This window comes from Nelumbo nucifera, chromosome 4 (assembly GCF_055504915.1).
Source record: "Nelumbo nucifera cultivar China Antique chromosome 4, China Antique-T2T, whole genome shotgun sequence".
Lineage (NCBI taxonomy): Eukaryota > Viridiplantae > Streptophyta > Magnoliopsida > Proteales > Nelumbonaceae > Nelumbo > Nelumbo nucifera.
This window is the reverse complement of record NC_142652.1, coordinates 30,317,669-30,331,621: the sequence shown is the minus strand read 5'-3', so window position 1 is coordinate 30,331,621 and position 13,953 is coordinate 30,317,669. Positions and strand designations below refer to the sequence as shown.

The 13,953-nt window shown below is 36.4% G+C and overlaps 1 protein-coding gene across 3 annotated transcripts in view; it reads right to left on the bottom strand.

The window, feature by feature from the left end:
• Positions 1-1,274: 1,274 nt before the first annotated feature.
• The window catches only part of LOC104587749 (sulfhydryl oxidase 2-like), a 51,387-nt gene continuing 38,708 nt past the window's right edge, over positions 1,275-13,953 (bottom strand). For 2 of the 3 annotated variants that reach the window (XM_010245469.3, XM_088903203.1), the window contains 7 exons: positions 12,411-12,480; positions 12,228-12,296; positions 12,073-12,146; positions 11,836-11,992; positions 8,840-8,880; positions 2,434-2,580; positions 1,774-2,344 (listed from right to left, as the gene is read on the bottom strand). In XM_010245469.3, the coding sequence (XP_010243771.1) occupies positions 1,861-2,344; positions 2,434-2,580; positions 8,840-8,880; positions 11,836-11,992; positions 12,073-12,146; positions 12,228-12,296; positions 12,411-12,480 (1,042 nt within the window). In that variant the 3' untranslated portion in view covers positions 1,774-1,860. Of the gene's footprint in view, positions 1,724-1,773; positions 2,345-2,433; positions 2,581-8,839; positions 8,881-11,835; positions 11,993-12,072; positions 12,147-12,227; positions 12,297-12,410; positions 12,481-13,953 lie in introns of those variants that run through there. The other variant, XM_010245470.3, reaches the window with a different exon arrangement.

Here is a 13,953-nt window from a genome sequence, read left to right as displayed (position 1 = left end):
CACACCCACATTAAACTACTAAAACAACAGAGTCCAGCAATGAAAGTTGGTAACTGCTCTCGATTTGTAATGTGACGAGCATCAAAAGCCCATTGAAGTTGCCAAGTTGTAGCAAAGGTTTGGGATCGAATCCCACCTTCACCAGGGGTTTGGGGAATGGCTACCCCGTTGTATAGCCACATGAACAACACTCCCCTTATTGACATTTTAAACCTTGTTTGGAAGGAGCCTAAATCAAAATTGACATAAAACCCCACTCTGGTTTAGATTTATCGGCATTTGAATGGAGTGGAGTTTTATGTCTTAAATTGATATAAAACCTCATCAAAAGTACATTGGTTATCAATGTACATACTATATTGATAAAATCGATGCAAAACTATCTTTTGAATTCACGCTTTTTGAAGTTAACAATCACTTTTTACGGTTCAGTGTAAAACATCATCGATATACTTTTACACTGATGAGGTTCTACATTAATTCCAAAGGCAGCCTAATGTATTGTGATTAACAAATACGAACTCGCCTGGTAGATAATACTGCACCATGATTATGCACATGGATACAATGGGAAGGTATGGTTAGGTTTCAGATACATTGGAAACTCTTATAAATCCCACAAAAACATCAATAACATTGAATCTAAAGTTGAATAGCTATAAACAGGCATAAACATATAACAAATGCACACTTTCATAATTTATATGAAGAGATAAATTACAATAGACAATACTAGGAGCCCAGAACAATGTTTGAGCTTCTAATATACTAAATTTCATTATAAGAAACATTAATTATTGTTAAATTAATGAATTTGGTAGATCATTGATACATTTTATAATTCTTCCTTACCATGGAAATAAATTAATTTTTCTAATTTTTGAAATTTTCCTAAAAAAATTAAGAAAACTTCATTTTTGACATAAATTATTGTTAGACCATTGTGCCTACTAGATCATCGATGGACTCATCCTCTTTCCTGCAATAAAAATCATTTAAAATATCTAAAAACAAGATTGGACCATTAGAATTTGGATGTCCTCACAGCCCTTGCAGCCACTGCTTGTATGTTTTTATTCATGGGAAAATGTTCCCAATGCACGACTGGAAATTCTGCGAGGTGGGTGTGAGGACCAATTTTAAGAGGAAATCAGATTCAATTAGATATATGTTGATAGTCCAAGCTTTCAGGACAGCCTATAAAAACTGTCAAAAAAGTTTAAAGGAATATTAATAGCAAATTGTTGACCAATGCCAGTGTATCAGCCATATCATATCAATAATTTGAACCTTGATCATAAACTTTAATTCCCATGTTAATGTAACAAGAAGCAAAAATTCACTGTGTGAGGTCTAATGGCTAACAGTAGCAATCTCTCTTACAAGTTACAAGGTTTGCAAAGTTAAATGAAGGCAAGCAATGTATAAAAGATAACTAAATGAAAGAGAAAGTTACCACAATCTTAGTTGACTGGCAATTTTGGAATTATGATTATGAAATGCTAACGAGAAAAATCATGGTTACGAAGTGCATATGTACATGCCATTAACTAGTAAAAGAAAAAGGAATAATAAGTCTGTAGGTGGAGCTCGAGCAGGCAGTATGTGGCTTCAGTTAAACCTTATGTGTATTAAGATAAGAGCCCAGAGGAACCACGCTATGCACCTTAATGGCAATGCCTGGATTGATCCGGAATAATCCCAACTTCACTTCCTCCTTGGCCTGAAATGCGGGATGAAGAAAAAGAAAACTATCAAACCTTCAATGAAACTTAACAAACCTGAAACCCACTAATTTCATTTTTCTTTTCACTTAAAAGGTTTTGAAAAAGATCACTTATATGATTACACTCATACTAATCATATATTCTTTAATAAGTGTGGTTGGTGTAAGTACTTCCGGTTCTTCTGGTGGGAACGCCAGAACCAAGCAAGCGCTCCAAATGCACAACTGGCAACAGCAATTGCCAAAGCAGCTCCAACAGGCACGGCAACTGCATTCGTCGAGGCCACCATATCATCAACTAAAGAATTCTTGCTCCCGTTAAGCCCAAGGAGAACCTTGTCTTTGTACGAAGATACAAGCATATTTCCATAATAGCCAACCAAGAACTTGGACACCTCATCTAAGTTCCATTCAGTCTGACTGGTGCCATCATCTTTCTTTCTTATGGGGTGATAGCAAGATGGGCAGAGCTGCTTTGGTGGCCAAATCATCTTTGGGAATTTTGGGTCACCTGTTCCCATAGATGCCTCTTCCTTTTTTAGCCTCTTGTTTACTTTGTTGTGTGCCTCCCATAACCACAGGACAAAATCACTTGTCTTATTGAAGGGACGAGAAACACTGCAAGGGAGTAAAATCCAAATGAGAACCTTCAAGGGATCATGGAGAATGTGAAGGCTACAACTTACAGATAGTTCAGGCACCCTCACGTTGAACACATGTCGTAGAAATGCTTGCGGCACTCCTCGCAAATGAAAAAGTTGTGAATGAAATCACATATTGCTGTAAATGCCAAGTGGCTTTCTCCATCTTCCAGCCTTACAGAGAGCGAATGTAATAGAATCCATAACCCACAGCTGCACAAAAAAAGGAACACTTGAGCCAAAGATAAACTACAGCATATAATGAAAAAATGTTTATTGTCTCTCAAAGATCATACCATTTCTTTCTTCCAAATAGACCAATCATACAAAATGAAGTGCCACAGGCACAATAATAGGACCTCCACGTGTAAAAGTTTAAGCCTCAAGGATGAGGCTTAAGCCTCAACACCTCATCTTTTGTAAATAAACATAAATTAAAATGACAAGTGTCAAAATTTTCATAGAATTATATTCTCATGTACAAAAAATATATAAATAATTTATCTATCACATAAGCAAATAAGATATAAAAATGCATCAGTTAATATCTTTATTTAATTACATGTTAAAAACAGGAAAAAAAAAAACTTTTATTCATCCATTTATATAGGGGTGCAACTCAGGCAGGTTGGGTAAGGTTTAAGGTCAACCCAGGCCCAACCATAAAGGTGCAATACTGGGCTTGGCCTGGCCCAACCAGAGGTTAAGACCAACCCAGGCCCAACACAACTTGGGTTGGACTCGGGCTCGGACTGGGCCAGGCTGGATTAGTCAGGCTAGGACGGGTTGGTCAGGTTTGAAATAATTTATGTATATATTTTTCAAAAAAAAAATTTATGTATATATTTTTGCATAATCATTTTTTATTGGACTTTATGGTCCAATTAAAGAGTAGAATTGATTGGGTCGGGTTTAGGATGGATTGGGCCAAGCTCACGCTACCCAAGGCCTCAACCCAAGCCCAATCCAAGTTTAGGTTGAGCCTGAGTTTTCAGGCCCAAGCCCAGCCCACAACCCAAAACCTTAGGCCCAACCCATGCAAAAACTCGGGTTGGACCCACCCACATTGCACCCCAACATTTAAATCAAAAGGTCACAGAAGTCACAGATTTCAATTCCAACAAAATGTTACAAAGAACATGTAGGATAAGGTAGGATTTTGGGTGAAGGGTGGGTTTTTGGTGATCAATGAGAATAGGGATCGACAAACAAGTAGACAGCTTGCCATCCATCAAAGAATGAACAAGAGATTAGAAAGAAGAAAACTATGGCTGTCAAAGTTAACAGTAAAGAGGTAGAGAACACTTGGAAGAAGAAAAAGGTAAGAAAGAAAAAAACAAGAAAAGTTCATGGCAACAACCAGTATTTACAAGACTAAACTTTATTTCATCAAAAACAATAGTGGCTATTTATTAACTCACCAATTAAGAACTCATGCTTTTTTACAGATTCCAATTGAAAACTGACCCAAAACAACATCCAAGCATTTCAAAAACTAGGGCAAACCATAGATATCTCATAAGCATTAATTTAAACAAGGATTCTACAGCCCTAAATCTACCCCTCTACTTGTACCACCTGGATTTCCATTGCTAGATACTATTGCAGTGATAAAGCCCTTAATCCAATAATAGCTTTCCAGAAGTCCTCAAGGGAAACTGAGAAAGCAAGGAAACAAAGACTCAAAGCCTTCCAATTCCTTGAAGACTCAATTCCAATTGCTTTCCAGAAATCCAATAGACTATTTGCAGTAGAGTAACCAGCTTGTCCCTTCCCCTCCTGAGGTGCCTCGATTATTACCATGTCTTCCTACAAAGCCTCCCAACTCCATAGAAGATACCCCACCCTTCCCTACCAGAGCATGACAGCATGATGTTGCCTGTGTTCCTCATTGATTCTACAAGGGCTAAGCAATTAGGTATTTATTCAAGAAAGGGATAGCATGAACTAAGTAAGAACTCAAGGAGTTGCCCAACATAAGGAAAAATTAATGACAGCAACATAATTCAACTAGGATAGTTCTCACCACATTGCCAGTTGCATAATTGACGTCCAAATTCAACACAGTCAAGTTTTCTCAAGCCAGATAATAATCTTTATCAAAAGAAAAAAAGCCAGAGAATAATGTTGGAGATCCTAAAAGGCCCCTCAATATGCTGCTGGAAGGTCAAAATAGGATTTAGAATTATTATTTATCCCTTAATTTTATCTTGTCATTTGTGGGCAGTAAGGGGATTTTGGTCATAGCATAAGTGCAAATATTGGGAAGGATGAATGAAAAAACTAGAAAGGATAAGATCTGAAATGAATGTATCTATAGGAACTTGGGACCAATAGGTGATAAAAAGTGGGAAAGTAGACAAAGATGGTTTGATCTACACACCAGTGACTCGTGGTTTAAAATGTTGACATATTTCCTAATATTCCCATGACATGTTTTCCATTTTCATAGGTGCCAACACAAAATATTACTGGAATCAACATATTCCCCAATGTAAAATACAGACTATTTAGAGTATATGAGATGGTATTGTAACATGATGAGTTGGAAAAAATATTATAGATAAGTGGAATAGAAGTATTATCGCTTGCCTAATGGACATGATGACCACTTTGAGAAATCTCAAAATTCTTTTTGGACATGACGCCATATATTAACTTTTGTTTGTATAATAGATTATTTGGTTGATCTATTAGAAGCATTTGCACTTCCTGTGAGTTTAAGTTTTGTTCCAACTTACTCTATTTGCAGTTTAACACTTAAAAAGTCTACAGGACAACACAGACAAGGAACATGGCAACAGATAGACGACAAGGGGAACCAAACAACTAGAAGGCAAATGGTGGTGTCAGAGTCAGACTCTCAGTTGCTTGGATACAGGATACCAAGATCAGATGGCAAGATGACACCGAGTGGACGCAAATTCATTAAATAATTTTTTAATAAAATCAGCTTGCTTACAACATTGCAAACCTTGAGTTATAATGTTGACTGGACTTCTAATAAAGGGTTCATGGTCATGACACATGAAAATATTGCAAATGCATGCACATTATGATTCAAGGCTGTTGAGAATATAAAAATCTAGGGCTGATAAAAAAAAAGAACACAAAAATCTAGTCAATCTAAGAACCTTGATCCTACCATATCACTGCAAGGAGCTAAAAGGCCAACCTGAAGTGAAGAGTTTCACTTCATTGGTGCCTGTAGAGCCTAAAGGTGGAAGAGATAGAACTTTTCATTGGAGGAAGAAGGTTTGATTGCAGATCATAACAAACAAAATATGGAGAATATAAAACTGATAACAGCTTTTAATTTATTAATAGTAGAATATAGAGAAGAGCCAGGCCTTACCAGAAAAGTAGGCTTTGCCAAAAAAGTACAAAAGGGACAATAACAAAAATGACAAGCAATCACCTCAAAACCAAAAAACACAAGAATAGAAATTAGTAGCAGTGCAACTAACAATATATGCATACTCTTAATATGGGAGCTCAGAACCCCAGGTCAGCTCCCTCCTAAGCACTCCATTCTTATTAATAAACCTCCAAGAGAGTTAGCCAACCTAGGAAACCAGTTGAACGAGGTGTTCAATCAGTAAATTTACTGAATGGCGGCAACTGCAATGGTCGAGCTTATCTATTGGAAAATTTCCAATTTTTGACAACAGCAAAAAGTTAGTTTCAGGAAAGCTGGAGAAAAGAAACTAGTGCATTACTAGCCTAAGATGAAAAGAGAAAAATATCTGCTTGACTGTTTGCATCAAATTATAAACCACTGGATTCTATCCACTCTTTTGAAAAAAGAAAAATACTTCTTTGTAAATAATATACATAGCATTTCTCCTGCTCCCTAAAATTTCAAATTTAACCAGAGTAGCGTATCCAAGGTCTTAAGAGTGTTCTTACCAAGAATCTTTTTACAAATTATTAGTGAATGATGCATTTTGTTGAAATAGAACAGGGCAACAATAATGCAAGAGTGGAAGGAAAAGTATTGAAGAAGGCACCAATCACCACAAAGGGATATCGACATTTTGCTTTTTTTTTCTCTGGGAGAAAGGTGATCAAGGGGATCAGGATGGCAGGTCTTCCAAAAAACTTTTCTGAAGTTTTCAAAATAAGAAAATGGAAATTGCACCTAGTGGACAGTTTGTCCCATTTTCCACAATGTGGTGGTCCCATAAAACACAGAAAACATAAAAGAAAAAATATCAAGGTTTCTAGCACCCCCCCTACACACAAGATAGTACGAGGGGGATGTTTATCACATGTACAGAAAGGGAAAGTGGTGCAAATACAATTCAGAAGACCACTCCAATGATAACCAGTTTCAGTTCCATTAAGCCGCCTCTATCTTATCATCCAACAGTTTGGATTGAACTGGATCTTTGATACATGATGGTTCTGTGAGTCTACCTGTGTCTAAAATTTCAGATCAATCAGAGAAACTAAGGCTGTGTTTGGAATTTGGATTGATGGAAAATAAGAGAGAAAAAGAAAGTTAAGGGAAAGTTCTTAACAAAACATAGCCTAAAGGATTGTTATCTGGCAATTGAAATGAAGTTGATTTCAGCAAACTGCCTGTAATATGTATCCAGCTCAAAGTCAAATTTTGACCTTTCACCAAGGGGCCCCCCTCTGGATTGTGTCACCCAAGATATTGAAGTCTGTTGGTGTTCTTTTCTTTGATTTAACTTGAGTTTAGTTGGGTGAAAAAAAAGGTCCAATAAATTTTTGTCTTGGAACTATACAGATTTTTGGAGTAATTTTTGGTATTTACACGCATATTTTGTATTTAGAAGGTTACTTTTTTTCAAAGAGTAAAAAGGAAATTTCATTAATCATAAGAAAAAATTACAGTCCAAGAGGTGACAAGATGGCACCTCACCATACATAACAGATTTGGAACTACAAACTGAAAACTGAGATGTATTTAGAAGGTTACTCAATTTCAGGTCTTAAATAAAGTGATGTTAACATGAATAGTGATGGAAACTTGTTCTATCTTCGTGTGTGAATTTTGTCCCAGAAGGCCTATTATCTACTGTTCTACTTAGTTTACTCTCTTCTCATTTCTTGATCAATTGTGGCTGCCATTACTACATTTTCTTTTTGTTTTATGCCTTGACCTTATGTTAGAATGTTACCATAGAAAAGGCCATTACCCAATGGCAAATGCTGGATTCAGCTATGCAGGGTCTTGGGAGAGGTGGACTGGGTATGGACCTAACCTCTGATACCTTTTACATGAAGTAGAAAACTCATCTATTGCTGAATTTAAGTTCTAGAGGATCCATTTGTCTACATGTTCACTTTTTTGTATCTAGTTTACTTTTTTAAGTTTTGTGAATCCCCATACTCTGTATAGTCACTACTGTATTGGGAGTTTCTCTCAAAAAACAGAAAAAGAAAAAAAAAAAGATTTATCTAATCCGAAATTAAATATTAAAAAGGATTTATTAATGTCATTATGATAGCATTCCAGTCTCCATGGACCACTCCTGCTCTCTGACTCCAACTGGATCAAGTACCTCAACAGCCAATTAAGTGACGTGTCACTGCTTGAAATTCCAAGCACCAGCAACACTATCTGTGAATTCATTAACTGTCAAACATAAGGATCAGAATGAAACATTAAAGGAAAACCATAAGCAGCTGACTTCTTTAAGAATATATAAGATAGCTCCTAAAGGTTATATTCCTCTATGAAGGATGAGAATAGGAAGTGGGGCTTCAATGACAGCTACGTTTAGTGCAATGAGATTCATTTGAAGGAAACCTTGTGTGTGTGTGTGTGTGTTTGATAAGTAACAGAAATTTCATGAAAGAGATTTTAATGTACTTACATTATGAATTTATGCAGAACTAAGCCTCTCCCAGATTTCAGTTATAACTTTGCCCAAAACATTTGATTCCTCATAACCCTTTGCTTGGCTAGTGTGTTGGCCATAGAATTGACTGATCTATGAACAGGAAACCCTGTTTATTTGCTAATTGATAATCTGAGAGGAATTTCAATTATCATGAATACTTCAAAGAATTTGCAAGGATACGTGCTCATTGACAACGGAATCAGCTTCAATTCTTAAAGTATTTAAGTATTTAAGATTATTAGAGTTGTGGAACATTAGTTCTCGTTTTTTTAACATTTGTACATGTGGATGCATATCTATGGAGAATGCCCCATCCTCTATTCTTGTACACTTCAGTTTTCATACATTTCAATGAAATTTCCAGCTATCAAAAAGAAAATGCCACTAGTTAAAACCAACTGAACTGTGCATCTTACACTTTCTCTATGGAAAATGCACCAAAAGATATTAATGAATATATGATGTCTAGAGCAAATGGATTGACAACTGAATAACTTAAGTAAAAGTTCAAATCAAATGGCATAAGAAAGTTTCACAGTGACAGCTCCAAAATATTATTATATGATAAAATGAAAAAAAAAATGGAACATTATTACCTAAAGCCCCTTGTGTCATTCTTGCTGCCACGACAAAAGATCTGGTATATAAGACCAATTTGGCTGGAAAGAGTCAGATATTTCTCACTAACCAAAATCAGGCATGAGCTTATAATGAGTAATAAATGTGAAAGAAAACAAGGAAAAATAAGCAACCTCTAAGAAATGGAATTCAAGGCAGATCTGTAACATCTACTAAATCAACTCATTTAGAACTCATCTAAGTGACAAGGTAAGAACAAACAATGAACTGATCACGCATCATATCCCAAAACTATTTAATCAATGTGATAAGGTGGAACTGAAGAAGGAAGACCTAGACCTAGAACCAGACAAATTGACCAAGGAAAGGAAGTATGGAACTTAATCATTTTTGGCAGTTATTATGAGCAATAGGAGAGGGAAGAAGGCCCTGGATCTTTTACACCTAAAATACAAGCCACCTCTCCCAAATGGAAGTGTACAGCTGTGTTGTGACTCCCCCATATCTGTTGGATACCAAAGAGGTTGATGGTACCCATTGGAATTTTAAAATTTTTTGTTCTTTTTTAGAATTGGTAATGAAAACTTATTGGAAATGAAGAATATACAATTAAGTATAAAGAAAAGAGAGGAGGCAAGGAAAAAATAAAAATGGCCCCCAACTAGCAACTACCAAAAGGAGGTTTAAATGCCCCATATATGCACGATAAGCCCAAACTATGCAACTGCCTTAATCCAAGAACAATGACATTAAACAAAAGGAAGATCTGACAGAACCAACATGTCTCAAAACAAACCACCCACCAACTGGGAACCAACCTTAATAAAAAAACTCATAAACCATCCAACCCATGCTTCAACCCTACCATCGAATCTCATACTATTGAATGCAGGATTTCCCCCATTCCAACATGTCTCATCCTCTTGTTGCCCATGCTTGCCTCTTCCTCTCCCTCTCCACCAATCACCCTTGAGAAAGATATTACACATTTAAAGCTGTTTAAAGGTCAAATGAATTTGGTCGTTAAACACTGAAGAATAGGGTTAACTTGAAGAGTGAACTTAATGGTATTATCATGATGAAAGACAGGATATGCCCCTAAATACAGTGGAATGACAACAGTATGTGTAGTCGACCCAATCTAGATGTCAGTTGAGTATTAACATGCACATGTTTAGCTCAATATCAAAAGAATTTCTGTTGGAAATTCAGATCAGATGGGCCATACAGCATTTCCTGTTTATAATGTCCATTTTATCTTTTCTTTAATTAAAACAAAAATGGAACTCATTTTATTAGCAATAAATCCATCAATGGTAAACCTTCTAACTTAATTTGAAATTCCTGTGTAATGAGCGAGCTTCCTACTATTCATGATTAATTGTACCAATCTGCAAGCACCCTTTACTTACACAAACAGCTGTTAAATCCTCTACTTTTTTTTGATAAATGAATAATGATTTTATTAATAAGAGAAGGATGTGTACATTCACCCTAAGACAAGGCACAAGATGTTACCACCCCTTAGAGATGAGAGCACAACCATAATTTTAACAGGATACAATCATAAGGTCCAAAATAATTCAACCCTTGATACCCCTTGTTTAGCCAAAGAATCATCCATAGCATAATTGGTGCTTTCAGAGATCATGCTGCTTCCATTCTCTTGAGTTCTTTGGGGTCCATTGGAGAAGGGAAACCTCTCAGATCAGAACTGCTAGTTGTCTTGCAAGACTTAAAATTGGAATACTTCTAAGGTTGGAGTAGTAACTAAGGGGCTGCAAGGTATTGATTGAGTCAATGGTTTCAGCTAGAGATGTCCTTGCTCTCTCAGATTTTCCTTAAAAGAGGAAAAATTATAGTTTCTCTCTTTAAAATCCCATTCAAGTAAGTGCTAGATCTGCAAATGATTTGGCAGAACTTCTGGCCAAATTTGGGGTTGGGGATCTCAATCTTGTTTCAGGGGCTCTGTCCTAGGGGATGAGCAGCTATCCTAATAATACTGATTGCATTTTTGTTTTCGTTCAGTATCAAGCTGTTTTGTACTGCAGACTGTGTCTCTGCTGTTTGGTTCCCCTAGCAGCGGGATTTCTCCACTTATCTTCATTCAATAAAATCAAATCATTTCTGTTTTTCTTCTTTTCTTCCTTTTTTTTTTTTTGCTACTGATAAGGAAAGAAGATTGTGGGCATTGCCAGCATTAAACCATCCCCAAATGTAATTGAATCCTCCCATGACAGAGGTTTTTACTACATGCAACATACACCCTTCTAACTTCATGATGACATATATTCACCACCAGCATTATATGACACATCACTTGCCAACTATTCCAATCCCTACCATACATCTAGGGCATGTTCCCTGCAAATGCTACCTCAGAACTATATGAATACTCAATCAGAAGAATCAGCACCACCAAAGATCACTCTTCAAGATCCACTCAAAAGATTTCAACAATGTCAAAACAGCTGGCTACTCTAAATTCCTAATGGGATCAATTCCAATTTAACAGAACCAGGAATTGCAAATCCCACCTACTCCATTCTCCACAGTGGTTGGCAATGCACATGAAACTCAGACCTGTTCTTTAATAGAAAGGTATCTTAGTTAAAATGGAAACAATAGAAATAATATTCATGTAGAATAGAAACTGTTACAAAATATCAGCACTCTAAATCTCATTCACAATAGCAGACCAGCACATTCATGTTAATAAATCCACAGAGAGAGAGAAAGAGAGAGAGAGAGAGAGAGAGAGAGAAATTTTGACATTGTAAAAAACTCTATTGTGGGGGGAAAATGATTTTAGTGATCCCACTAAGTAAACTAGACAACTTAACATGTAACTAGTTAGCACTTAATGCTGACCATCCAAAAGTTAGAACCCTAAGGTGTTAACAGATTTTCTTATACCTGCATTAATTAAAATAACAATTATCAACTAAAAGTACAGTGATTAGTTTAGAACACAATATAAAAAGCATAAATTCCAACACTTATTTCTACTCACCCAATATCCACGAGGAACTTCTTTTCCACAAATATGGAAACTCTTAAGTGAATTATTTTCATGAGAAATGGCACTATTTTCTGAATAGGGAGACCACAGATCCGAAGGCCATAAGTCATCAAAATTCATAAGAATTTCTGCACTTCCCTTTCGGCACCTGATACACAAAATACTGGGTATAAGACTAAAGAAAAACTGAGTATATCAAAGAATCATAAATACAAATCTGATTTTAACCTCCTAGAAGGATGATGAGCCGCCAAGAGTTGAAGGAACCTTATAAGTGGGGCCCGAGTCTCCGACTTAATCATCTGCAGAACAAGAAGAGGTTGATGAGTTCATAAATCTCAAGCTAGAGAACAATCTAATCTAACTGGACAATTGTGGCATACCTTGTGTTCAAAGATGATATCAAAGGAACTCCAAGTTGCCTCCTCAACATCATACAAAGCTCGTAAAATCTTTCACAGGACATGGATTGTAGAAGTTAAATAATATGCTTGAATTTAAATAATACACCATTAAACTAACATGGGAGAGAGAAATCATTGGAAAAAATAGTTAATCTGGAATACCTGTCCAGGGTCTGATGCATTTAGTGGAAGATGCTCATTTTCATATTTCTCATCATCCAAACCATATGAACTGTAATGAATAGTAACAAAATTGTACTTATCATAATACCTAACTTGAAGCCAACAGTTATCACATCCACATAAAGGAATATATAATACCAGAAATTCATTTCAAACAAATTATATCACCAGACCACAAACAACAACTAAAAAGCAACATAAGCTTTTCTGAGAGTACAAATACAAGAAGGCTTCATCTTATTAACGCTTTCTTTGTTGACACAAGCATCTGGCAGAATTGAACATACTATAATGAGGAACTCCAAATCATCTTACCCTCTTCTGAACAGTAACAAACATGAGTTTTTTTTTTATTTATATGAAAAAGGAATGATATACAGAAATCGAAAACAGGAATGTGCCTGGCACTCCTTTTGGATAGGTTAACCCTGGCCAGCTAACCTGATTTTTTTATTTTACTATTAAACATATTGTTACAATTATCTCCCCTGGGAGACTGTCCCCCAATACAATGGATTTCTGTCCATCCTCTGTAATGCCAATGCATCAGCCATATTGTTCACTGATCTTTGAACCCAGTTAAACATGGCACTCAACCCCATAGCCAACAATTTGACCTCCCTCATTATGTATCTATATTTCCAAGAAACCTATAATATTATTATGTTTTTTATCAATAACAAAGGATTTCATTAATCAATAAAAAGAGTAAAAGGAGTATAAAGGGAGGAGATAACCTCTCGGTCCTCTCTTATCTCCCCCAAACAAGAAAAAACAGAAAGATTACAATTGAGCCCAAACCACTTTAACTTCCATGTCTTTTACCAGCCTTTGAAATTTCTTCTTTTCATTGCTGTACATCCACAAATCATTTACATCTCCTTTCAGTCATTCTACCACCAGCTTGGACTCTCTTTCGATGATCAGCTTCCTCAACTTTAAGTCCTTAGCTCTCTGAACACCTTCTATAGCCGCCAGAATCTCAGCTCTAAGAGAATTACCCTCTTCAATTAGGCCTGAGAACATAGCAATTATAATCCCATTCTCATCCCTAAAAACACCACCAATACCCAAAGGCCCTAGGTTGCCAATACTACTCCCACCAAAATTTTTTTTCTTTTTATCAGCAAAAGAGAACTTTATTTGAATTTAGGGTTAGATTAAAGTTTTACAGCTTTGTGTATGGGATTAACGCTCCCACACTAGTACATGTTTCTGTCCCACTTTACATTGCAGCCCAAAACAATTGTTGCCTCAAAGCCCCTTGGTTAGCAAGATAATCAGCTAGCCCATTTGCGCTCCTAACCCATTTGAATTCAGCCTCTAACTCCTTTGCAACGTTTTCCACTTCCCTTATCACTTGTACAGAGTACTTCTATTGTTTTTAGCCCAAGAGATGATCACCTTGGAATCCCCTTCAACCTCAATATGCCTTAGTCCGAGCTGCTTAGCTATCTTCAGCCCTTGTAGCAGTGCCATTAACTCAGCTTTTAGAGAGTTGCCAATGCCAATCGGTCCAGAG